This window comes from Myodes glareolus, chromosome 12 (genome assembly GCF_982192425.1).
Source record: "Myodes glareolus chromosome 12, mMyoGla1.1, whole genome shotgun sequence".
Taxonomy (NCBI): domain Eukaryota; kingdom Metazoa; phylum Chordata; class Mammalia; order Rodentia; family Cricetidae; genus Myodes; species Myodes glareolus.
This window is the reverse complement of record NC_142037.1, coordinates 36032523-36057996: the sequence shown is the minus strand read 5'-3', so window position 1 is coordinate 36057996 and position 25474 is coordinate 36032523. Positions and strand designations below refer to the sequence as shown.

General features: G+C 45.9%; 2 protein-coding genes across 4 annotated transcripts in view; both read left to right on the top strand.

The window, feature by feature from the left end:
- The window catches only part of Xpo7 (exportin 7), a 68924-nt gene extending 61856 nt beyond the window's left edge, over window positions 1–7068 (top strand). For all 3 annotated transcript variants that reach the window (XM_085698705.2, XM_085698707.2, XM_085698706.2), the window contains exons 25-28: window positions 1384–1544; window positions 2756–2854; window positions 4492–4619; window positions 5521–7068. In XM_085698705.2, the coding sequence (XP_085554831.2) occupies window positions 1384–1544; window positions 2756–2854; window positions 4492–4619; window positions 5521–5614 (482 nt within the window). In that variant the 3' untranslated portion in view covers window positions 5615–7068. The remainder of the gene's footprint in view (window positions 1–1383; window positions 1545–2755; window positions 2855–4491; window positions 4620–5520) is intronic.
- Window positions 7069–15754: 8686 nt separating this feature from the next.
- Window positions 15755–23848, top strand: Npm2 (nucleophosmin/nucleoplasmin 2). The gene is made up of 9 exons (XM_085698105.2): window positions 15755–16217; window positions 16535–16727; window positions 16843–16925; window positions 17019–17141; window positions 19516–19609; window positions 20641–20801; window positions 20992–21032; window positions 23459–23492; window positions 23596–23848. Exons 2-9 carry the CDS (start codon window positions 16670–16672, stop codon window positions 23638–23640), a joined length of 639 nt encoding a protein of 212 aa, XP_085554231.1. The 5' UTR covers window positions 15755–16217; window positions 16535–16669; the 3' UTR covers window positions 23641–23848.
- The last annotated feature ends 1626 nt before the right edge of the window (window positions 23849–25474 follow it).

Sequence of the window (25474 nt, the reverse complement as noted above, 5' to 3'; positions counted from 1 at the left end):
CTGCTGGCCTGTGCAGAAGGGTTATAGAGGAATAAGATCACACTGAAAATGAGCAGAAACAGTGTACACATGAGACAAGGTTCCCTTGGGCACATTAGGGGATTAGTACTCTCTCTTGAGCATAGTAGAAGCTATGGAAGTGTTTGCTCAGATAGTTTCCCCAAATTCCCTCCTAGTCCAACCATTTTGGTATTAGGCTGAACAGTTATGATAAAAAGGACTTTTAAATTATATATTGTGAAGCCAGGTGGTGGTGGTGCACGCCTTTAATAAATTTGAGAATTTAAAAGTGTTAATTTTATCTACCATCCTGTTGTTTGGTTGTATTTTAATGTTCTCATTGTTTGAGGAGCAGAACCTGAACCTAAAATTGTGGGCTTTAAGAAATAAGTACCGTTGACTGGGCCGAGTGGCGCATGCTTTTAATCCCAGCACTCGGGAGGCAGAGGCAGGCGGATCTTTGTGAGTTTAACGCCAGCCTGGTTTACAAGAGCTAGTTCCAGGACAGCTAGGACTGATACACAGAGAAACCCTCTCTCAAAAAAAAAAAAAATTATTGTGAGCTATCCACACCTCACTGCCACTTCCATGATACATCCATACTTCTTTCCAGGTCAGAGTCATATCTAGGACAGTCCATCCCCAAGGTATCAGACCTTGCCTTGAGAGGCTGCCTACACACTGCTGGGTTTCTCAGATAAGCTGTGACCCTCCCCAAGATGCTTTAGAGATAAAGGCCAGTACATAGCCAATTTTAACCAAGGTCAATATTGACAGACCATATAAAATTGGATTTAATGATGCCCTCCTCCACCAGTAACTCTGGCTCATACTTCAGGCCGTTGGGTTCTACAGCTCTTTCTGTTTCTAGCAATATGGTTTTAGATGAGTCTCCTTATCTCTCTAGGCTGGTGTCTCTGTTATCAGAAGCCACACTTACTTACCTCTTAGAGTTCTCAAGAGCATATATTAAATAAAGTACTTGTAAATTAGTGATGACCCATGCCCTTAATCCCATTAGGCAGAGGCAGGTGGATCCCCTGAGTTTGAGGCTAATCTGGTCTTCAGAGCTAGTTCCAGGACAGCCAGGACTACACAGAGGAAACCCTGTCGTAGGGGAAGCATTTAACAAAGTGTTTGGCACAAATATAGCACTCGTTGAATAGGAATTTTTTTGAGTGAAATAAAATACATTAAACCAATAATTTAATATTTCTATTATGTATTACACTCCATTGCAAAGTTAAACTGGGCCATTTGTATTACAGAGACCTTGGCTGAGGTCCCAGTCTGAGTACTCTTATGGGAGTGCAGCCAGTATTAATCTATTTGCCCAAGTCATCACCAGCTCAATATTCCTGCTCTCCTACATCTTTCTTCCAGACACCATGGTATGCACTGGCTGCTGTTCCTGCCTGGACCATATTGTGACATACCTCTTCAAACAGCTGTCACGAAGCACCAAGAAAAGGACAACACCCCTGAACCGGGAGAGTGACTGCTTTCTGCATATCATGCAGCAGCATCCAGCTATGATCCAGCAGGCAAGGAACCTGAGGGTTAATTGGCAGTGGTGATATGTCGCACAGTGGATGAACTTCTGCAAGAGAGAGAAGGCCAAGCAACTAATGTACATCTCACTATATTCACATTCTTAAAATGGCAGTGGATTTTGAATTTTCTTGATCTGGAAAACATCAGAAATGATCTGAGTGTCACCCACCCCACACTTTGATCCTATCTCATGAGCACTCACTTCCATGGACATTGCTCTTCTCCCTCACTGCTGGGAAATGGAGCTTGAGTTATCTACACCTAGCTTTCTTAGAGCATGTGCTCCTTTTTGCAAAGTAGGAACAAGAATACAAGACAAAGCCAGGTGGTGGTGACACACAGCTTTAATCCCAACACTCAGAAGCAGGGGATCTCTGTAAGTTCATGGCCAGCCTGGTCTACAGAGCAAGTTCCAAGACAACCAAAGCTACACAGAGAAATCCCCCCCCAAAAAAAATGCAAGACGGGGCTAAGATGCCCAAGGCCTGGGGTTCAGTCCCCAGCACTGACAAAGAATACAGAGCAAAAGAGTTAGCAAACAGAGAAATCAGTCTGTGTATCTATTCCTGTTTTATAAGTTTTTAAAGCAACTTGAAAAAAATACAATGCCAAACTGGGCAGCGGTGGCCCACCACTTCAATCTCAGCACTTGGGAGACAGGGGCAAGCAGATCTCTCAACCTGGTCTGCAAAGCAAGTTCCAGAACAGCCAGGACTGTTATACAGAGAAACCCTGTCTTGAAAAACGAGAGGGGGGAAAAATAATAATAATGCCAAATAGATAATAAAGTAGCATCAGGTCAGTAGTATGACATGTTTAAGCTGATAATGTCTAAGCCAGTTTCACTATTAATTTATTATTCTCTAAAAGTAGCAGTAAAATTATTCACAATTTAATCACACTCTTAAAGTGTCATGAAAGTGCCTTCTCTAAAACCAGTACTTGGAAAATAATACACAGGGAGCTTCTGCTTGCTTAAATTCTCCCCATCCTATTCCCCATAAGTCAGAGTAAACAGGGAAAGACTTCACATATAAATAAAATTTTACCATAAAAATTTTCCTTGAAACAAAAGACCAAAATGAAAATTCACAAATACTTTGCTAGTTTACCCTGCATAGAAAAAGCTTATTTGGAACCTGTCCTCCTACATCTAGTAGCTAGCTGCACACTAACTAGATCTCTGCCCTCTTGCTTCTAGATGCTGTCCACGGTGCTGAACATCATCATCTTTGAAGACTGTAGGAATCAGTGGTCTATGTCTCGACCTCTACTTGGCTTGATACTGCTTAATGAAAAGGTAGGCAAAGACCAGCAAGAGGCTCAGGAGATACGGTACTTACACCAGCCCTGACAGCCTAAGTTCAGTCTTTCCTTATTTTATGTATATGGGTATTTTGTCTGCATGTATGTATATGTGCCATTTTTGTGCCTGGTACTCTTGGAAGCTAAAAGAGGGTATCAGATCCCATGGACCTGGTTGTAAACTGCCATATGGGTGCTGGGAACCAAACCAAGGTCCTCCAGAAGAACAACCAGTGCTCTTAACTATTGAACCATCTCTCCAGCCACCACCCCTTCTTAAGAGAGAGAGTATGTGTGTGCTGTTAGATGTAGTAGTGAACAATTTAATCCCAGTGCTCAGGAGGCAGAGGCAGGATAATCTGAGTTCAAGGCCAGCCTGGTCTATACAGCAAGTTACAAGACAACCAGATAGTAGGACCCTGGCTCAAAAAGAAAAAGGGTCTGCAGAGAATGCTCAGTGATGCGTGTGTATGCTGTTCTCCCAGCCCCACATCAGGCAGCACTCAACCATTTGTAGCTCCATCTCCAAGGAATCTGATACTTGCCTGTTATTTGAGGGCACCGGGACACATACACATACAGAATAATAATAGAAAGGTAGGAAAGCCAGCTCTTCTCCCAGCCAGAGGTTTATACAGTAATAAGTCTTCACATGGCTGTCAGTTGGCAAGGGGGCTATTGACTAAATATGTCCTGTTCCTACTTGCCTCTTGAAGTCTGCACAGTAGATTGGTGGCCTATTCCTATAATCTCAACATTAGGGGGGTGAAGGCAGGAGAGTCAAAAGTTTAAGGTCATTCATAGCTACACAGTGAGTTTGAGGGCAGTCTGTGATACATAAGACCCTGTCTTTTTTTTAAAAAAAAAAAAAATCCACAAGTGCCCCCTAATGGAAAGGATGGAGGTATAATGGTATGTTATTTGTATTTTGATAAATCTTGTCTGAAAACCAGAGGCAAAGCTAAAGCCACTGAAGGTCAGGCAATGGTGACATACACTTTTAATCCCAGGATTTGGGAGGCAGAGTCAGATGGATCTCTGTGAGCTCAAGGCCACCCTGGGCTACACAAGATCAATACAGAAACAGATCCAGGTGGTGGTGGCCTTCACTTTAATCCCAGTACTGGGGAGTCATACGCCCTTAATCCTAGCACTAGAGGGACTATAAAGTGAGAGGATAGAGAGGCTTAGGCCGCTTAGTCTGAGGTCATCCAGCCTTGGTAGAGGTGAGACTTCGGTAGTGGCCTAGCTGTTTTGCTTTTCTGGTTTTCAAGTTAAACCCTGGTATCTATCTCTGAGTTTTTATTGTCTGTACTACATGAAGGAAGACTTTCCTTAAGTAGTGAGACTCGTCCTTTTAAAGGGGAAAGTTGTCCCTGACATCAAAGCAGCTGAGACCTAAGCTCTAGATTCAGCCCTGAGATTTCCCTGAAAGGGGGTCTGAAGCCAGGTCTGTAAGCACACACTTACAACCCCAGCACTTGGGAAGTGGAGATCGATCTAGAAGTTCAGGGTTGTGATGAGTCAAGGGCTTGAGTTTTACAATGTAAATTGAATTGTGGTAGACATTACCTTCCTTGGAGAACATTCATCTGCCTTCTCTCACCTTCTGTTTTGCTCCTTGACCCACAGTATTTTTCTGACCTAAGAAATAGCATTGTCAATAGCCAACCGCCAGAGAAACAGCAGGCCATGCATCTGTGTTTTGAAAATTTGATGGAAGGCATTGAGCGGAATCTTCTGACGAAAAACAGAGACAGGTAACTATCTGGATCTTGCCAAGAAGTGCTGTTGTTTTTCAAACCATTGAAACAAGGACAGTTCCATAAACATCTCTGCTCACCACATGTGGTCTACCTAAAGCGATGCTTGTCTAGTAGAGAGGCAAACTGCGTGTCGAATTTCTCCATGACGAGTATTGTTAGTAACTCAACTAACCCAAAACGTCTAAAGTTATGTCAGTATATGTTGAAATTGAGATGTAAACTTTATTTTACTAAATCTTTAGAGCCATATATAGATTACACATACCTGAACTGAGATGCTAAGTTTTTGTCAGAATCACCTAATCTGAATTACATTTTATAAACTTGACACAGATTGATAGATTCCTGTACCCTGGTAATGCCAAATATATTTCGAAGTTTTCTAAGAACTTAATTAATTATCTAGATTATCTTCATTATTTAATTTTAATGAAAATATTTTCACATAAAATTCATTAGACTAATGGAGAATCAAATTTAAATATTATTAAGTTTGATTCGGCTCACAGTCTGACTGGCTTACTAGCCATCTGTAGTTAGCAGCTTCTATATTGTACAACATGCTCTATGTTCCTGGTCTTTTAGCACTAAGCTTCCTAAGGTTAATTCCCATCTCCTGTCGCACAGTTATTGTTGCCTGTGGTGCTACCGTGAGCCCAGTGTGGCCCTCCCAGCTCCGGTTTGACTATCTCTGGCCTGCTGTGAAGTTGCCAGGAAAAAGTAGAAGCATAAACAAGGCCACCTTTCCCTAATAGTCTTAAGGCTAAAGTTAACTGATTAGACACAGTTCCCGTGTTCTGCTTCTCAGTAGCTATTTCTATGCCTAGGAAAAAAACATTTCAGGCAAAGACCTCATTTCTGCCTCCTCCCCCCACCCCATGCATTCTCTCTGCAGGTTCACCCAGAACCTGTCAGCTTTCCGTCGAGAAGTCAACGATTCAATGAAGAATTCCACTTACGGAGTGAATAGCAATGACATGATGAGCTGACAACTCTCGGACTCTACCTGTACAGAGCAGCGTCCCTTTGGTCTGGTCCAGAGGTTGAACAGTTGCAAGGGAGAGGGCCTGACTGATCCTAGCTCCTTCCTCCAGAGGTGTGGGGGAAATGGCAACGGTCAACTAGCTATTTCCCCAGGAAATACAGGGGTGTGCGTGCACTCACTAAGGGGCAGGGCACTGCTGGTTCCTGGGGGACTGGGTGGGAAGGGTGGTGGGAGGAGACAAAGATATAAGCATCTGAGACTCCAGCCCCCTCCTGGGGCCATCCAAGCAGGGAGAGCCCAGTGTCCTGCCACAACCTGCCTTGTATAAACATGTACATTTTTTCATAACATTTTGAACAAGGTTTATATTGACTCAAGTTTAAAAACAAGTGTGACTGAAAAATTTTTACAGAGTCTAGTGCACCAATGCTGATGTGAGGGGTTATGTGTGGCGAGTGAAGAAAATGTGTATTGTGGTGGCCTGAAGCTTTATTGGACAAGGATGTGTGAAAGTGCAGAGATATATTTAGTGACACAGTGTAGAGAGGCAAAAAAGGAAAAACTCCAAATGTATATTTTTTCTTAATGCCCTTTTCCCATCCCCAATGATGCGTTCCTGTTGCTGTATTAACCCTTGTTATTAGGAACTCTGAGCCATGTGGGGAGCACCATCCTCCCATCCATGGATGCTGCCCTGGGTCCCCCAGCCTCCTGCAGTGACAAATAATTCCATAAAAATTTCTGATCTGCTTATCTCCATCCTTTCTCCCATTTTACTAACCCTCATCCTCAGACAGATGCCTCTTGCTGTTAAAAGTTGGATTTATGTTTTAGGATTCTTGGTCTCTGTAAGGGAGACGATGGAGAATTGAGCCATTTGCTCTCTTGTTGAGCAATTTGCATGAGTCCACCAGAGGCCTGATGTGTGTGGCCATAACTTTGTCTTCCCCAGCCCTTGAGGCAGTGTGTGTGGATGTATGTGTGGATATTTATGTATGTACCCTGCACTCATGAATGTATGAACTGGAGGAAGTTACTACAGAGGAGGGGTTCTTAATAACAAGGTCTACCTAGCATGAAGTATTTAACATTCTCCCTTGAAAAATATACATTTTTATAAAATAAAAAACATAATAAATGTTTTGAATATTAAAAAAGAAAAGTGAACCTACAGAGGAAAATTCAATGGAGAAAGCTATGCCTTGTACTTTTCCACAACTGTTGCTGCTAGTTGTACACATCTCTAGTTCAGCTCTTACCCATGGGACATTAATCAATTAGGTTTTATTTTTCTTTTCTTCAACCCTCACAAACAAGCCTGTTGATTTTCCTTCTCCTCTGGCGACTGTGTGGTGAATCTTTTCTTGCGTGATCAGGTTGCGGATAGACTTGTAAGGGTGTTTGCTGCATACAGTGTAAGCATTGTGACCGCCAATAAACTTCAGTGGTTTCTACTGACATGGTTTCAGCAGTCAAGTGTAGTGTGTCCAGGGATGTGTCTCAATTAAACATGTGGAGATATTTAAACAACCATGCTTTCTTTTCTAAAAGCAGTGGATACAGAAGTCCCTCTGCCTTATAAAATTAACTCAGACTGTATTTGACTCAATTCTTTAACAAGTATGACTGGTTCAGCTGACATACTTGATATATAGTGTTATATTCTCCAGAGTTGTCCAAATGAAGCCATTCTTCCTCTTACCAGGTAATGAAATGACTACCTGCATATAAGCAGTAGCTGAAGAAAGCTCCTTTTTTGTTAGTTCTTCCCTCTGCTTCTCTGATACAGGCTGTGCAGATGTTTCCCCTGAAATACCACAGAATGCACAGGCTAGATCAAGCAAATAACGAACACTAGTTTCTGGGGTTTATGCGCTGTGCTGCACAGTGCCTTCAGTATGAGGGATCTCCATTGCCAGGAAATGTACTTGTCAGGAAAGTACAAGACAGTTGTGTGTATCTTATCTACACAGGCCCAAATGCCAATCCTGTGCACATCCTTACGTACCTAGTTAGTGCCTTTCGTGCTGTTTGAGCCTTTGGAGGATGGTACTGCCTGCTTATTCCTAAAAGGCAAAAACCTATGTTGTCATGTTTATAAGGCAAGTAGAGTGGCAAGAATTTTGAGGTAACAGTTGGTCAACAAAATCCCAGTGTCCTTTCTTCTTTCCCACAAAGTAATCCCAAAGGCAAGAAACTCACTAGGGATGATAGTGTCTTTGTTGTATCACAGCAGAGTGTCTATGGTTAACATCTTCCACAGCCCCACCAAACTTTGTAAACCTTAAGGTTGTTACTCTTCAACTGACAAAAGTTTCCGCCCTGCTGTGGTATTGAATGCCTTTTTAACCCCAGCAATTGGGAGGCAAAGGCAAGTAAATCAAGGCAGGACGACGTCTTTCTCACAAACATACACAGAAAAAAAATGAAAATGAGGAAGAATTCAAGGTAGTCCAAGAAGGCTACCCTGCACAGCCATTCTGGGCTACATGGTCATGATCTCGATCTCTCTCTCACACACACACTTTAATAGTTTCATAGGATCCAACCTAATATGAAATCCAGCTGTCTTTAACTTTCTATCTTAGTCATAGAAACTACGTGGGTATCTGTGCTGTCCCTGGGCACTCAGAGCAAGTGTCTAAATAGTGATTCCAGAGTCAGCTTTTATGAACACCTAAGTACAAAGGTGTTCTTGTACTTTGATTTTTAAATTTTATTGTGTGCATATGTATTTGTTCACCGAAATAAAGGTAATATTTTTCTACTAAATTGCAAACCAAGGAAGGGATCTTACTCGGACTTGAAATGTTAGGTTTTTAAATTTTGTTTTTGATACATGTTCTCATGTAGACCAGGTTAGCCTCAAACTTGTAACCAAGGCCAGCCTTGAATTCCTGGGCCTCTGTGGCTCTGTCTCATAAGTACTGGTGTTATAATCATGTGCCTCCATGCCTGGTAGGCTTTGAAATTTTAAGAAGTAATGACTTTACAGAGTGTCAGTTTTCTAATGGAAAGGGACAGTCTGCAAAGGTGCTCTGTCTGCATATATGACTATGACAGAAGAGGGCATCAGATCCCAATATAAATGTTTGTGAGTCACCATGTGATTGCTGGGAACTGAATTCAGGACTGCTAGAAGAGCAGCCAGGGCTCTTAACTGCTTAGCCGTCTCTACAGCACCCATATTTACACTTTGAATTAAAGACTATTCATAAAGCACTCAGCACACAGAAACACCTAATGATCTAATCCATCTCATCCCTGGATTACAAAAGAGTGCAGTCTGAGCAGAAAAGAATCACTTAACGCTACTACTGAACCACAAGTTACGCCAGTCAAGCAATGGGATTCGAGGTCTAGAGGACAAGCCAATAGGATTAAAAAAGAGAGAGTAAAAGCCAGACATGGTGGCTCATGCCTGTAAGGACAGCAATTGAAAGAGGATTCCCATGAATATCAAACCAGCCTCAGCTACAAATTGAAATATCCTGTCCTGGGAGAACAGTGTTGGAGACATGGTCAAAAGCAGTTACTGCTTTTGCTGACAATCCGAGTTCACGCCCAGCACCTGCCTGTAACTTCAGTTCCATAGGCTCCAACTTCAGGCCCTGCACTCAAATGCACATATATACGTAAATTTTTGTAATTAATTTTTTTTCGAGACGGTTTTGTGTGTGTGTGTGTGTAACAGCCCTGACTGTTCTGAAACTTGCTTTCTAGACCAGGTTGACCTCAAACTCAAGTCCACCAGCCTCTCTCCCAAGAGCTGGGATTAAAGACATGCGCCACCCACACCTGGCTGTAGTTCAAATTTTTCAAATAAATGGCTAATGGACAAAGTCTTAGGAAAAGCTCAGAGGAGCTTAAGCATGGTGGTGCACACCTGTAATCCACGCAGTAAGGGAGCTGTAGAAGAGTTAGATCCGTGATTATGAGTGCCTCTGCCCACCCCAAAACTCCCACCAAGGAAAAAAGGGGGGGCTTAAAAGAGTCACTTACACAATAGGTACTCCCCACAACTACTAAGGGCGAGAATATAGTCTTAAGAGTCAAAAATACATGCCTCCCTCCAGTTCTCAAGAGCAGTTAGTGGTAAATCGTCCGAAGCCCAATTCAACTGGAAGATGAAGATAACGAGAGGGGAAGCAGAAACACGGAACACAGCCGGCCATGACTTCATCTGATTAACCACCTCTTAAATCCAATCTGGGGCACGAGTCACAAAGAATATTGAATTACAAATTTTATTGACAGGCTATAAATACTGCAGCAGAACCGTTCCACTCTAGACAAGTTCAACAGCGGCCTTCACAGCCATACCCTTCCACGTGCCTTTTTTGTCTGCAAAGCCAACTTGCCAGTAGACTGTGCTCTTCGCTTATCTGCAGGCCCAGAGCCCCAAAAGTCCTCCATCCCTAAAGTGTCAGGGCACGCTTGTTTGAGATGATCCTAATCTTGTCCCTTATCTGTCCCAGCAACCAAAATGTGCTTCTTCCAAGCCAGGACCAAAGGATCAGGTCACATCATGATGGATAACGAGGATGTGGCTTATGGGACGCAGTTTGCTGCAGACAGTAGGCAGAGGGTGAAAAGGGGTACGGAAGTGAGTGAAGTCCCTGCGGAGAGCCCAGCTTCACCCGCCGCACCTGACACCAAGCAGAGCGGCTGGAACCAAAACCTGCAGATGCGCGGCCCCGGAAGTAATCCCGCGCGTTCCTTGCGTCAAAAGGAGACGCCGCGCCTAGGTTGCAACCGGGCCGCGCAGAATCCCCAGATCAGATCCGGCCCTTGTTCCGCGCACGCGCAGTAAGGACTTATGCACTCGGTGGTTTCTAGCCGCTACCGAGGGGTTAACCAGCGCTGGGAAGACCTTTCTCTGGGCCCTGTGCTGGCAGAAATCTGAGTTCATTTGCATATCGTCCTCATTCTATCCGCAGCGGTAGTCCCAGGGTCCCTGTCCCAAAGTTGGAGTGCTGAACCAGTAGAGGAAGTAGCAGGCTCAGCGGGGTGTTCTGCTTAGTACTGCTCCCAGGGAAGCCCTGCCCTGACCAGACCAAGAAGGCGCGACAGAAAGGCGTGAAACACCTTCTGTTGAATAGCAGAGATAATATGGCCAGAGAGATAGTGCAACCTTCTTTTGTCTCAGTGAAGAATTGGCCTGCAAGAGGTTGGGCTTTGATCCGAAGACCGGCTTCTAAACCTCCAAAGACACCTCAGCAAAGCAGCTCTATAACCAGTCTCCTTAACCAACCAGCCTAACGGAGAGGAGGTGTGAGCCCAGACAAGGACTGTGAGAAGTGGAGGAATCTTGAGAGGCGGGTCAACACAACTTTGTGACGCCCTGGATCTGAATGATTCTTCTCTAATTCCCTACTTCGAGAATGGAGCGCAGCTGACTGGGAAAGAGGCAGCACTGGGCAAAAACCAAGGTGCGGGTTGTAATGTAGAGCGTAGTACATGAACCTGAGAGAAGACCCCACTCCTGGAGATGTCAAAACATTTGTGCAAAGTAAATACCAATCAGAGAAATTCAGAAGAGGAAAACTTCATTTTACTAAGCAAAAATTCCTCAAATACAAAGACCAAAAGACATTAAGGAATAAAATAAAAGAACGTTTAGGGATCTAATAAATAATAAAATAAATAATAATAAAAGAGTAAAAGAAGGTTTAGGAATCTAGGGAGATGATTCAGCAGTTGGAAAGCACTAGGGACTCTTGTAGAGGACCCAGGTTCAATCCTCAGTACCCACATGGTGGCTCACAACCGTCCAAACCTCCAGTTTCAGGGACCTTTAATAGGTCTGACCTCGAGCCAAGATGTGCACAGACTTACAAAACATCCATCCAGATAAATTATTTTTAATCTAAAGCTTTTAGAGTAATATGAATTTAGATACATTCTTATCAAAATGTAAACGTGTCAAAATCAACAATTTGTAAAAAGGAATAATACGACATGATTACGTGCCACTGAGTCTAGGATGCAAGTTTGATTTAACTTTCAAGGATAAGATACCGGGGCTGGAGAGATGGCTCAGAGGTTAAGAGCACTACCTGCTCTTCCAGAGGTCCTGAGTTCAATTCCCAGCAACCACATGGTTCACAACCATCTGTAATGAGGTCTGGTGCCCTCTTCTGGTCTGAAGGCACACATGCAGGCAGACCACTGTATACATAATGAATGAGTAAATAAATATTTTTTTAAAAAAAGAATAAGACCATCCACATAATTTTTTTAAATATTCTATAAAAATCACAAACGTAATACCATATAAACTAAGGAAAAAATAGAGATCATCTCAGCAGATATAGAAGTAAAATGTGATGAAATTCTTTTTTTTTTTTTTTGGATTTTCAAGACAAGTTTCTTGGTAATTTTTGGTGCCTGTCCTGGAGCTAGCTCTTGTAGACCAAGCTGGCCTCAAACTCAGAGATCTGCCTGCCTCTGCCTCCCAAGTGCTGGGATTAAAGGTGTGTGCCACCACTGCCTGGCTATGAAATTCTAAATTCATGATGTCTTGCTTGGTTGGCAGAGTACTAGCCTAGCATTGGGTTCAGCCCCTAGTGCAACATAAAGTCCACCATAGGGATTCACGTTGGAAGTGGAGGCAGAAGGATCAGAAGTTCAAGATTATTCCCACTGAGTGCAAAACCAGCTTGGAATATATGAGACCTTATCTCAAAAATAACTCAGCAAAGAACGAATAGAATCTTTTTGTGAGTGGCAATATTGGGGAACAAACCCAGGGCCTTCTATGTGGTACTGAGTGTAATCCCAACACACATTCTTAACTTAAAAGGTATGCAAAAATCTTACCAACAGCATATTTGAAGGTGAAAATGAAATCTTTCCCCTTAAAGCAAAAAACTATCTGTGGTAATAGTGACCTGAAATTCTAACAGTTGGAAGACTGAGACAGGAAGTTTCAAACTTCAAGGTCAATGTAGAAATATATATATATATATATATATATATATATATATATATATATATATATATATACACACACACACACACACACACACACACACATATTGTGTCTTGGACAGAAAGAGCAAGGGGAAGAGGGGAGGAAGGAGGTAGGCCAGGTGTGGCAGTGCACACTTTTAATCCTAGCACTTGGGAGGCAGAGGCAGGTGGATCTCTGTGAGTTCGAGGCCAGTCTGGTCTAGTTCCAGCAGGACAGGCTCCAAAGCCACAGAGAAACCCTGTCTTGAAAAACCCCAAAAAATAAATAAATAATAATAATAAACCCACTGGAACTCAAAAGATACCTAAAAGTCAGTTGTTTGCTCACAGATTTTTTTTTTTATTTCCTGGCTATTCTACAATGGCTTTCGTTATGGTTCTCCGTGCAACACTTTCTTCTCATTTGTTCCTCTCCCACATGTCGCTTCCACATCACCTAGGGAACGAAAACCTCCAGTTCCCTTTCTTTCCTACAAAAGCCAGTCTTATGCCATGCTTGTTTAACCTTCCCAAGACCCTCAATCTGCCTAAATTTGTTTTCAATCACTGATGGGGTAAATAAAGGTTATCGGTACGTACTAAAAATATTAAATTTTTCATGGCATCCAAGAACATGAAATATATATGAATAATTTTATCTCTGTGCTAAAAGCTATTGAATAATGCCAAGATGGATTTAGACTGTGACGTGTTCATAACTCGCTGACTCCAAAATCACTGTGATGTCGATTGTCTTCATGGTGGGCTTTTCGGTGGTTTGTTGTTATAGAGACAGAACACAGTGCTTCACACATGCTAGGCAAGCACTTTACCATGAAATTACATCCTCTAGGCCTGATCTCTGTATTCAATAAAATCTGAAAGTTTTGGCCAGGCAGTGGTGACACACACCTTTAATCCCAGCACTCGGGAGGCAGAGGCAGGTAGAGCTCTATGAGTTCGAGGCCAGCCTGGTCCAAAACTACAGAGAAACCCTGTCTCGAAAAACCAAAAATAAATAAGTAAATAAAATAAAAAAATGCCAAGGGAAGAGGAAAGGATGGGCTCTTTCAGAATTGGTGTTAGAGGAGCTGGATATGCATTTGGGGGAGAAACAGGAGGCGAGACGTCAACATTGAACCTTTCCTACCACAGTAATAAAAACGAACTCAAGCTGATGTAATAGCACGCGTCTGGCGTCCCAGATACTCTGGAAGCAGAGGGCCAGAAGTTCAAGGCCATCCTTCACATCGGGAGATGTTATGGAGGTCATGACCTCTGGGGAAATCAATCCGGATTACGATTGGTTCAATTTATTAAAGCTGCTAGCGAGACAACAATCTCTGAGCCAATGTTGAGATTGCTTCCTGAAAGGGGGTGAAGAGAGAATTTTTTTTTCCCCCGGGGCTGAGGACCGAACCCAGGGCCTTGCACTTCCTAGGCAAGCACTCTACCACTGAGATAAATTCCCAGCCCCGAGGGGAGGGTTTGTAAAGGTAAAACCCACAAGACAACCTTGAGCATCTGCACAGACGCGGCAGGAGCTGTTCTCTTGTCAAGAACAAGTAGTCAAGGTGACCACAAAATAGTCCTGAATGCCTACAGCAGCAGGTTCCAGAAGTATAAAAGCAGTTATAGCACAACTATATATGTATCCTTGTTTTTTTGTTTGTTTGTTTGAAACAGGGTTTCTCTGTGTTACCCTGGCTGTCCTGGAACCGGCTTTGTAGACCAGGCTGGCCTTGAACTCACAGATCTGCCCGCCTCTGCCTCCCAAGTGCTGGGATTAAAGGCCTGTGCCACCACACCCAGCCAAGATTGTATATTTTTGCATGGGGGTGACTAAATCAGGGTTCCTGGGAATTTATCTTCCAGGGACTGGAGTCAGAGACAAACGGCTAGTGGATACCAGGATGGATGCCTAGCGTTAACCAAAATAGATCATACAACTAAGAGTCAAAGCTAAAATTAGAGTCAGGTGTGGTGGGTCCCGCCTATAATCCCAACACTTGGGAGGAAAGGGCAAAAGAATCTTGAGTTCAAGAACAGCCTTGCCACATAACAAGACCTTGTCTCAAAAAGGAAGGAAAGAGCTGGTTGTGGTGGTGCATGGTGGTAGGATTTGCTGAAGGAGGCAGAGGCAGGAGAATCATGAGTTCGAGGCGAGCCTCAGCTACACATTTAAAAAAAAAAAAGGAGCCAAGCGGTGGTGGCACATGCCTTTACCCCCGCACTCGGGAGGCAGAGGCAGGCGGATCTCTCTGAGTTCAAGGCCAGCCTGGTCTACAAGAGTTAGTTCCAGGACAGCTAGGGCTGTTACACAGTGAAACCCTGTCTCAAAAAACAAAAACAAACAAAGAAAGAAAGAAAGAAAGAAAGAAAGAAAGAAAGAAAGAAAGAAGGAAGGTAGAAAGAGAGAAAGAAAGAGAGAGAGAGAGAAAGAAAGGAAAGAAAGAAAGACTATACATGATTTGGAGTGAAAAAAAAATTGGAATACATATATTTAACACAAAACAAATATCCAGTATATATAAAGCACCTCTAGGAGGCTGGAGAGATGGCCCAGTGGTTGAGAGCATTGGCTGCTCTTCCAGAGGACCCAGGTTCAATTCCCAGTACTCATATGGCAGTTCTCATCTGTCTGTAACTCCAGTTCCAGGAGATCTGATGCCAATGCACATAAAATAAAGTTAAATAAATTTTTAAAAAGAGCCTCTATAACTCAATAAGAAAATAATCTCAAATAACTCAATTTTAATAACTGAACATGCATTTTGAAAACGTCAGTTTGCTCATAACCAATAATCACTAATATTCAACATCCTTTATCATCAAGGAAATGCAAATGGCAAACTACAATGAAACACCACCACCAGGCTGAAGATAACCTCAGTGGGAGAACATTTCCTTGGAGGGAAAGAAAAACTAAATGAAATATACTGTCTAGGGGCTAGAGAATTGGCTCAGTGGTTAAGAGCATTGCCTACTCTTCCAAAGGTCCTGAGTTCGATTCCCAGCAACCACATGGTGGCTCACAACCATCTGTAATGAGGTCTGGTACCCTCTTCTGGCCTGCAGACATACACAAAGACAGAATATTGTATACTAAATAAATAAATAAATGTTAAAAAAAAAAGAAATATACCCTCTAGGATGGCGAAATTTAAGAACGCCAGCAATGCCACACGTTGGCAAAGAGGTGGAGCGCCTTACAACTTTCAGACCCTCTAGGTAGAAACGTAGGATGGTCGTCATTGCCGGTGCTTCCTGCCAGAAAACCAAGTGTCCCCAAGTAGCAAAGATACCCTCTCTCTTGGTCAGCTCAGCAAGTCCCCACTGGCTGTGAACAGTGGTTCTGGCGTTGGGCCTCTTTCTAAGCCAACAGCAGCAGCTTCACCTGGAAACTGGTAGGAAATGCAAATTCTCTTGGCCCCACCTAGACCAGCTCAATGGGAAACACTGGAGGTGATGCTCCACAATCAAATGCCAGGTGATTCCAGCTCAGGAGGGGACTAAGGAAGGAAGAAGGGCTACCTCTTTAAGGCTAATTGGGTCCCTCCCCTCCTCTTCCCTAGGCTTCTTAACAGCCTGGTGTGGGAAGCGGGTCTCTTAGGTGAATCTATGACGTCAGATGAGGACACGCCTGGAGCACAGTAAGCCTGAGCAGGGGATGAGTTGGACTTGGAGCCAACTGGACACAACCCTGGTGTCTGCTCCCTCTCCACGCTGGGGTTCTGGGAGGGACCCCAAGGCTGTCAGATAGTCTCTCTGCAAGCTTCCGAACTTGGGCTAGACAAAATCACCATTCTCTCCGCTGCTGTTTTGAGTGTTTGTCTCAGGTCTGGGGATGCTCTGATCAGGTCCCTGGGGAAGAGGGGCGGCAGGGGTGGACGACTTGGCCTCTAGGGGTTTTCAATGGCTACCGGCTATAGCCATAATTCCCCAGGTCTCAAGCAAGTCTTCCTTACAGAGGGCTGTGAGTTTAGCTTCTGCATTACTCAGGAGATAAAATAGTTGCGTTCCGAAGCAGAGACTCAGGACCCTGCCTTACCACTGACTCGCTTCTGTCCCCCAACACCTGCATCAAGCTACCCAGGAGAGCTCCATGAGTCGCCAAAGCACCAGCAGTGTGACCGAAAACACATCAAAGACCATACTTTGGGGTAAGGGTAAGACTGTCCCCAGCAAAGGTGGAATGGGGTTGCTGGTGAACTGTGCCCCTGATGTGGGGGAGCCCACGAGCCTCCCAACCCCACGCTGCCTTTTTTCTCCATGTAGGTGGTGAGCTCAATCAGGACAAGCTGATTTGCACCTTTAAACCCCAAGCGGAGAAGGACAGCTGTAAACTGTTGCTCAGCACGGTGGGTGTCTCCCCAGGAATGAAGGAAGGCTGGGACAGGAGCGGTTCTCTGGTCTCAAGAGGTAACAGCTTTCTCCCATCATCCCCTTCTCAGATCTGCTTGGGGGAGAAAGCCAAAGAGGAGGTGAATCGCGTGGAAATCCTGCCCCCAGCAAGCCAGGAAGACAGAAAATCGCCAGTCACCATTGCGTCCCTGAAGGCCTCTGTCCTGCCTATGGTGAGTCTCTCCCTTCGGGCCCAGGGAAGCTATCTGCTCAACGTCACCCTCCAAGGGGCCTGGACATAAACGTAGGTGCCTTCATGCCCTGGGCTTACAGCCATGCTAGGAAGGCAGCATGGCCCTGACCACAGTGGACAGCCATCCCAATTCCTGCTTCCCAGAAGCAAACAGGAACAAGCCAAATATCTTTTCCCATAGTGTCACGTTTGAGCGATTGACTACTAGTCAGCAAGACATTGTTGGGAGCTGCTTTTGGGTCGTGTGTCTGGAGATGCTCTTCCTTCTAGCGATGAATCGCATGCTGTACACAATGAATCATTATTCGTGAATAATGGCCGGGTTGTAGTCTGAAGGTTTTTAAAAATTCCTCGGGGGTGGGGCAAGTGTGTGTTTCCGTAGCACGTGTGGCGATCAGAGGTCAGTTTTCCAGGAGCTGAGTCTCTCCTGCTGTGGGTTCCAGGAATCGAACTCAGGTTGCCAGACTTAGGCAGCAAGGGGCTTTCACCTGCTGAGCCATCTCGCCTGCCCTTGTGTGTTCGAGACAGGCTCTCATAACCACAAAACTATAACTTTCTTTGCCTCGCCCTCTCTGGTGCTGGGATTACAGATAACAGATATGTGCCAAGACACCGGGCCCTTTTCCCTCTCCGAAAACCTCACTGCCTTGCTCCATGGGCTAGGACTTTTGGTATAATACAAATACTCCCTGACTTAAAACTAGGTTTGTAAGTTGAAAACTTTCACGACTGGGCAAAGCCTGTACTATGCTCACCCCATGACACACCCTAGTTCAGCCCCCTGACTTGCTGTGGAAGCATCGTGTGTTCGCCTTTGAGAAAGCAGGGCGAGGGGGGGGGGGGCGTCGTGGAGCTCTTTGCCACGGCCCTGACTCCACAGGATCGTATCACAATTATCACTGGCCTAGGAAAAGATCAAAATTCAGAATTCAAGTGTTTTCCATCAAATGGGTTTAACTTTCGCTTCACCGTAAAGCCAAATCTCCAGAGTAATTGGGAACTGTAATTAGATAAATGTGAGCTGGTGACCTCTCCTCTTCCTTGATTTAAGATGACTCTCCATGAGGGGATTGACAGATACCCTTCACCAAATGAATGAAGCCTCCATCTAGTCCTCCTGGACTTAAAAGCTTTTATTTTTATTCATGAATAGGGAGTTTAAACGTCATCAACTGCTTTTTAAAGAAGATGTTTTTACTTATTTCTGTTTTCCCTGTGTGAGTGTTTTGCCTGCATATGTCTGCACACACATTTGAACCTGGTTCCCACAGAGGCCTTTCCAGCCCCTCAAATGTTTTTGACTCCCTTGATCCCAGGTCCTTCCTCCACATCCCATCACTCTGTACATACCGTTAGGTTGATAGAATAGCATTTGAGCCTTTTGGGTCCTTTACTTAATCATGTGAATTCTTGATATTCTTGATTCACTTTAATATGTTGACATCTTTTGTGGGGTGCAGGGATTGGAGACAGGGTTTCTCTGTGTAGCTACGGCTGCCCTGAAACTTGCTCTGTAAACTAGGCTGGCCTCAAACTCACAGGGATCTGCTTGCCTCTGCCACCCGAGCCCAGCTTGACATCTTTCTTTACTTAAGGATTCCTCTGGGGTGGGTTGCGGGGCGTGAACATGCCACAGTGCACATGTGACTATCAGAACAGCTTCGTGGAGTTCTTCTCCCCTCAAGCCTGCTGTGAGTTCAGGGCCTGAGCTCCGGCTGCCAGGCTTACTCAGCAGGGCCCTTTCCTCACTGAACATCCACCCGCTGAGCCATCTCACTTCTTCCTCTCCTTTGTTTCCGTTTTGTTGTTCCTGTTGTTCCTTGAGACCCAGTCCAAAATGGCCTCAAACGATCAGTGGTCCTCTGGCTGTCCCTCCTCCCAAGTGCTGGGATACAGGTGTGCACCACTGAATTCCTTTTCGACGTTGTTGTTTCTTTGTTTGTTTTTTAAGACAGGGTTTCTCTGTGTAGCCCTGCCTGTCCTGGAACTTGCTCTGTAGACCAGGCTGGCCTTGAACTCACAGAGATCCACCTGCCTCTGCCTCAGCGCTGGGATTAAAGGTGTGTGCCACAACCAGCTTTTTTTTTTCTCTCTCTTTTCTTCAGTGAAAAACAGAAAAGAGATTAATTCACACTGTGGCTGTATTGGGAAGAGGATCATTTTGTGTCTGGGGTTGTTTTGTTTTGAGATGGTCTCACTCATGTCACCCAGACCGGCTAGAACTTAAAATCCTCCTGCCTCTGCCTCTTCAATGCTGGGATGACATCATGGTGTGACCAGGTTGAGTTACCTGTGTCTTCTACATTGCTCTGAGGTCCCCTTCTACATTGCTCTGAGGTCCCTTCCCACTACAGGTCACAATGACAGGTGTGGAGCTTTGCCCTCCAGTGACTTTCCGGCTCCGGGCTGGTTCAGGACCTGTGTTCCTCAGCGGTCAGGAATGTTATGGTAAGTTGAGGTGTCCTGGGTACCTGAGGCCTTAGGAGAGTCTTGGCTTTTTTTTTTTTTTTTTTTTTACAACCCCTCCAAGGGCAAATGACTGCCAGTGAACTAAACTAGAAGGCTGTGGCAAGGCTGTAGCCTTAACTCTTTGCTTGCCTTTCCATGTCTGCTGTGGGCCTCAGGCCTGAGCCGTGTCTGAGAGTAGTGTGGCCCCTGTTTCAGCTTCAGAGAATATTGCAGGATAAGCAGGGTCTTCCAAGATTGGCCTTGGTGACACAGCCTGGAATCTCAGCTCAAGGCCAGCCTGAGCTACATCGCGAGACCCTAGCTCCAAAAAGAGAAACTCTTAACTCGAACTAGAATTTGGGAGTATGTCAAAGATTGGCTACTAGTAGGCATGAAGCTATAGCGGTAGCATGGTCAACAACACAAGCCACTTGCCATGTTGTCACCTTTTAAGATCCCCCTCACAGCCTGGTGATAGTACTGCACCCCTTTAATCCCAGCACTCAGAATGCAGAGGCAGGTGGCTCTCTGAGTCTGAGGCCAGCCTGGTCTACAGTGAGTTCCAGGACAGCCAGGGCTACAAACAAACAAACAAAAACCCAAGAAGATCCACCTCACATTAGACATCACCTCTGAACAGGTTCCACCACCTCAACATGGCACACTGGGGACCAGGTTTCTAGTACATGAACCTTGGAGAGCCAAGCAATACTGTAACCCCATCGTCTACCTCGCCCTCCCCTGCTTGTCCACCTTTAGCCTTGTCCCAGTCAGTTCTCAATACACATCCTCCTCCTGCCTGCCCTCCTTCCCCTAGCCTGCATGGAGACTTCCTGTCCCCTGCTTCACCCTGGGCCCTACTGGAGGAAGGGACAGAAAGGATATGGCTCGCTGCAGAAGGTGGTCGCATGCTCACGTGGGGATAAACTCAGAGCAGGAAGGGATGGTGGGGAAGGAGCCAGGCATCAACTCAGATGTTCTGCTTTCTCCCCACCCTGCCCTATCCCTGCCTACCTCCCATGCCATTACAGAGACTTCAGACCTACCCTGGGAAGAGGAGGAAGAGGACGAAGAGGAGGAGGAGGAGGAGGAAGAGGAAGATGAAGACGTGGATTTGGATATATCAATAGAAGAGACGCCTATCAAACAAGTCAAAAGGGCTGCTCCCCACAAGCAGACAAGCCTGGCTAAGGTTGGGGGAAAGGAATGAGATGGGGCACGAGGATCCGAGCTGGGCCTCCCAGGCTGGGCATTTGGTGCCAGCTAAGGCCACCACCACTCAAGTTCTGCGGGTCTGAGTTGGGACTGCTCAGTGCTCGAGTGTGTTCTGGTTCTAGGTCTTGGGGTTAACGCTCCAAATAACACTTGGTTTTTATTTCCAGAAAAAAAAGGTAGAAAAAGAAGAGGAGGAAGCAGTAAAGAGGTAACTCACACTGTTAATTTCCCACCATGATCACCACCAAGGATTGCAACCAAGGCTTCTGGCACATTAAGCAAACAGGGTACCACTGAGTTACAGCCCCAAACTTTGTGTTTGGCTTGGTTTGGTGTTTTGTTTCATTTGGTGTTTTGTTTTGTTTGAGACGGGGTATCAGTAGTATCAGTAAACTGCCCAGCCTGGCCTTGAACTCGCTATATAGCCCTGGCAGGCCATAGACATGTGATCCTCTTGCTTCCACCTCCCTGGGAACTGGAATGACAGGCCTGGGTACCAGGCCCAGCTGAAACAGCAGAAGTTCTTCCGTGAGATAGCTAGTCCTGGGGAGCAGCTATAGGCAATGTGTTTCCACACATGCGGACGTGGGGATCCAACAGCTCTGGAGGCTGATACAGCCCTTAAAACAAGAATAATCCTTCTGACCTGACTCAACCTGAGGTAACTCCCCCACCCAAAAGAAAAAAGAAAAAGAAACAGTTTAAGATCTACAATCAAACTCAAACTGGCCTTCCCTGACCATCCTGGAAATAGTGGCATTCTAAATGTCAGCCAATGAGAGTTGACCAAATGGTCTCCTGTTCATTATTTTTTTTCTTCTCTGTGGAGTAAGGCAAATGGAACATATGTTGTCTTTGGAAGCATGCTAACAACCTAGCAAGGGACAGAATTAAGAGAACAGAGCATGGATTTGTGTTCATTTGATGTCTTGTATTTTAGAAACAGCTTGGCCAAAGTTATACAAAAGATTAACATTGGAAAGTAATGAAAAGCATAAGTAATTTATCCTCATGTCTGTTTGCTAAATTATGTGCAGTGGATGAAGTTAACATTATTTTTATAGTAAAAAAAAATGTAATATATCAGCTCTTCTCTAAAGTGTATTTAAGGGACTACTTATTCATCCAGACAAAACCAATTTCAATAAAACACCAGTCTCAGGACACAGAACAATAAGCCACCAAGACTAGAGACCTCCACCTGAGAAGGAACCAAGGCAAATCCCTGAGGTTCCCAAGGCTGTGGAGGCACCCTCTGCTAACCAGCCAGCGCCATGGGGGATGGTAGGGTGCGTGTGAAGATCGGTGTACCTGAGGTTTGTCGAGATCAAACACTCGAGCTGTTTAAAGGGGTGAATGGCAGATTGGATGCAATGATGGCAAATTCTGAGAAAAAAAAAAAAAACTGAAAGGTGGAAACTTTTCCTCTCTGCTTCCATCGGCACTGCAGTCCCGAGGCAAGAGTGGACCCATCTCCAGGATGAAAGCCAGGAATGGCGGCGCAGCAAGCAGGACCATCGACAAGCTACTTATGACACACACCCCAGGCATGTTTCAGAATCCCCGGGAGTTCTGCACTCTCTTTGGTTTGTAACTCTGAGGACGAATCTTCTTCATTCCCCACCCAAGAGACCCCCACGTCAATCATGTCAACAAGCCTCTCAACTGTACCAAGATCCCGTCCAACACAGTCTAGCAAAACAGTCTCAATCTGCCTGTCCTATAATTGAAAGGAAGGAAGAAAAAGAAAAGACGAAAACATTTTAAGGTTGAGCGTGGTAACACATGCCTTTAATCCCAGCACTCAGGATGCAGAAGCAGGTGTATCAGTTCTAAGCCAGCTGGGTCTTCTATATAGGAAGGATGTCCAGGGCTACTGATAGACCCTGTCTCAAACAAAATGCATTTAAGTATATATATTGCCTATTGAACCTATACCCCCATACCCCCTAACCATCCCTTTTATACCATCCCCCTCCTGTTATGAAAAAAAAGGCTTTTTTTGTTTTGTTTTCCAAGACAGGGTTTCTCTTTCTCTATAGCCCTGGCTGTCCTGAAACTCGCTCTAAAGACTAGGCCAGCCCTGAATTTACAGAGATCCACCTGCCTCTGCCTCCCGAGTGCTGGGGTTAAAGGCGTGCACCACCACCGCCAGGCGATAACGGTATATTCTTTTTTATACCTGAAAGAAAAACAATAGAAGTCTAAGAAGAAAACACTCTTAAAGAGACAGAAGAGAAAAGGAAAGAAGCAAAGCTGCGGCTGAGCTCAGCGACAGAGGACTTGCCTAGCATGCGAGAAATCTTGTCTGTTCCCTTCCCGCAACACCGCCAAAAATTAGATTCAGATGTGGATTGGGTATATAGTTCAGTGGTGGAGTGTTTCCTTTGAATGCATAAAGCCTTAAGTTCAATCCTTAGCACTACAAAAAAAAAAAAAAAATCAGCACAGGAGGGGACAGAACAGCAGGAGGGGTGGCCAGGTAGAGGGACAATCGGCACCTTTCGCTCTCTGAGTCCGCCCCTCTCTAGATGAGCTGCCCCAGCTCTGCTCCTGCTTGCAGCTATTGAGAGGGCTCATCTATGGCATAAAATTCCTCTCTCTCTCGCCCACTCTGTCCTTATTCCTTTCCAGGCCCAGCCCTCAGGAAAAGAGCCCCTGGAAGAAGGTGAGAAGCGGGGGGGTGGGGGGGGCTGCCGAGGAGGGAAGGAGAGAGGGAAGGAGAGAGGGAAGGAGGGAGAGAGACTCTTCAGTCTCCCTTATCTGCACAGGGGAAAGCTACACCCAAACCTAGGAAGTCAGCATCCAAGAAATGAAGAGCACCTTGGTATCTCCCAAGTCCCAGGGAAGATGACGACCGCTGTGCTCTGGTGCAGGTGTCCAGCCCCTCCATCTGAACCTAATGTGATAGTATTGTGGGGGCCACACAGGAGCCCTACAATCCGGCCTTTCTGTTTCAAGAGGCTCTTGGAGAAGAACCCCCACAAGCATGCCTAAGTCACAATAAAAATTGCACGGTCAGAACCTCCCTCTGCCTTTTCCCTGGGTGGGTCTCCTTGCCGCTGCACTAGCTCAAGTGCCCAGCAGAGGGCAACCGCGAGCAAGAAACTGGCCCCATGTTGCTCTTCCTGGTTTCCGCCCCAGGATTGGGTGAAGGCCTAGTTATCTGGCCTCTGCCCTGTCCTCTGTGAGCTGGGATAGGTGAGGTTTGCAAGTACAGAACTCTGGGGCCCAACCAGCTTTTGCTAACAGGAAGGTAGCAAACTGCTCCATTTCTCTCTTAGCAGGCAATTGTCACCAATGGGACACCCACTGGGGGGGCAATCTAGGCTACTACAGTTGAGACTAGGCCCATATGACACTTAGCAGGACACAGGCCTGTCACAAGGTGAGGCCAGCTTCCAACCAGTGGGTGGCTACTGCTTGGCTCTGGCTCTTTAGCCTCGTTAGCTCTGGAGAGGTAGCTCTGGAGCCTGTTCACAGAGGGTGGTCAAGACTTCATCCCTGATCTGAGTGAGACACAAGACAATCCCAGAGGCTGTGCTTGTGGGGGAACCTGTGCTCTTCCTGCCCCACCCCGGCATCCCTATCAGCCGGGTCAGAAACAAGCTGGAAGAGCTGTCCCCACGTATGCGTCCCAGGAGGTGGTTTTGACTCCTATTCCACTCCTTGGCCCTTGGTGCAGATGATGCTCATCCCGCCGGCTCGCTGGTGTCAGTCACAACTACGGGCAAGCCACGCTAACTGCCCACTTCCACCCCCTTCCAAATCACCTGCAGCCTGGTGGGGGCGCAAAGCCAACAGCATGATTTCAGTTCCTGGGAAAAGCTTTGGAGGGAGGAACCCAGCGAATAAAGAGAACCTGAGGAGGTTCCTGGGAACAGGCAGCTGCCATGAAGGGAATGGGGAAGGGAATGGAGGAAGCTAACAAGACTGTTCCTGTGAATCCGGCTGACCTGAGGCAGAAGACGGCTCCAAGCGTCCACCCAGAAGGAAGGCAGCCATGGCAACAGGGGCTACAAGCCCAGGGTATACAGGCTGTCCCAGACTTGCTCCGTTAGCCATCACAACCATCCTCCCATGTGGGTGATATTAGCTTCACTTCTTAAAGGAGAAAAGCAAAGCCGAGAGGCTAGCAGCCTGCACCTAGGTCAGGGAGCAGCAGGAGGAGGAGCGAGATTGCCCGGCCCCAGAAGCTTTGCCGTGACCACTCCAGCCATGTGAGGGTTTCCTGACAGTGTGCAGGAAAGATTGTGAGCTGAGGGAGGGAGCTAGAGGGCAGTCCTCTGTGTGAGGGAAGCCCAGTCATGGCCAGGGGAGGACATGGCAGGGACTTCACCCTCCTGCGGCCACAGGCAAGGCTCTACATGTAGGGGCACTTAAATACACCCGTTCCACACATGGGGCTGACCAACAGGTACAGCACTGACCACCTGCCTGGATCTGCAGGCCTGTAGTCGGGTCAGGTATCAGCCCACATTGCTAGGGGTGCCCTTGGCCCTGACCCTATCCCCAACCCCAGTGTTCCTACAGGAAGGATGGCTAGGCTGAGGCCAGTGGCAGGTCTGCAGAGGATGGTCGGTGCTGCAGCAGCTGGGGGAGACAGCCCCGACTGGACTTGGGGATGCTGGACTTGGCACTGAGGGGTGG

What these genes read in the sequence shown, in the direction of transcription:
- Npm2 (XM_085698105.2), top strand. Translation starts at nt 16,670, where the DNA reads ATGAGTCGCCAAAGCACCAGCAGTGTGACCGAAAACACATCAAAGACC. An exon ending in GTAAACTGTTGCTCAGCACG is followed by an intron (nt 16,926 to 17,018) that starts GTGGGTGTCTCC and finishes TCCCCTTCTCAG; the next exon opens with ATCTGCTTGGGGGAGAAAGC. An exon ending in AGGCCTCTGTCCTGCCTATG is followed by an intron (nt 17,142 to 19,515) that starts GTGAGTCTCTCC and finishes TTCCCACTACAG; the next exon opens with GTCACAATGACAGGTGTGGA.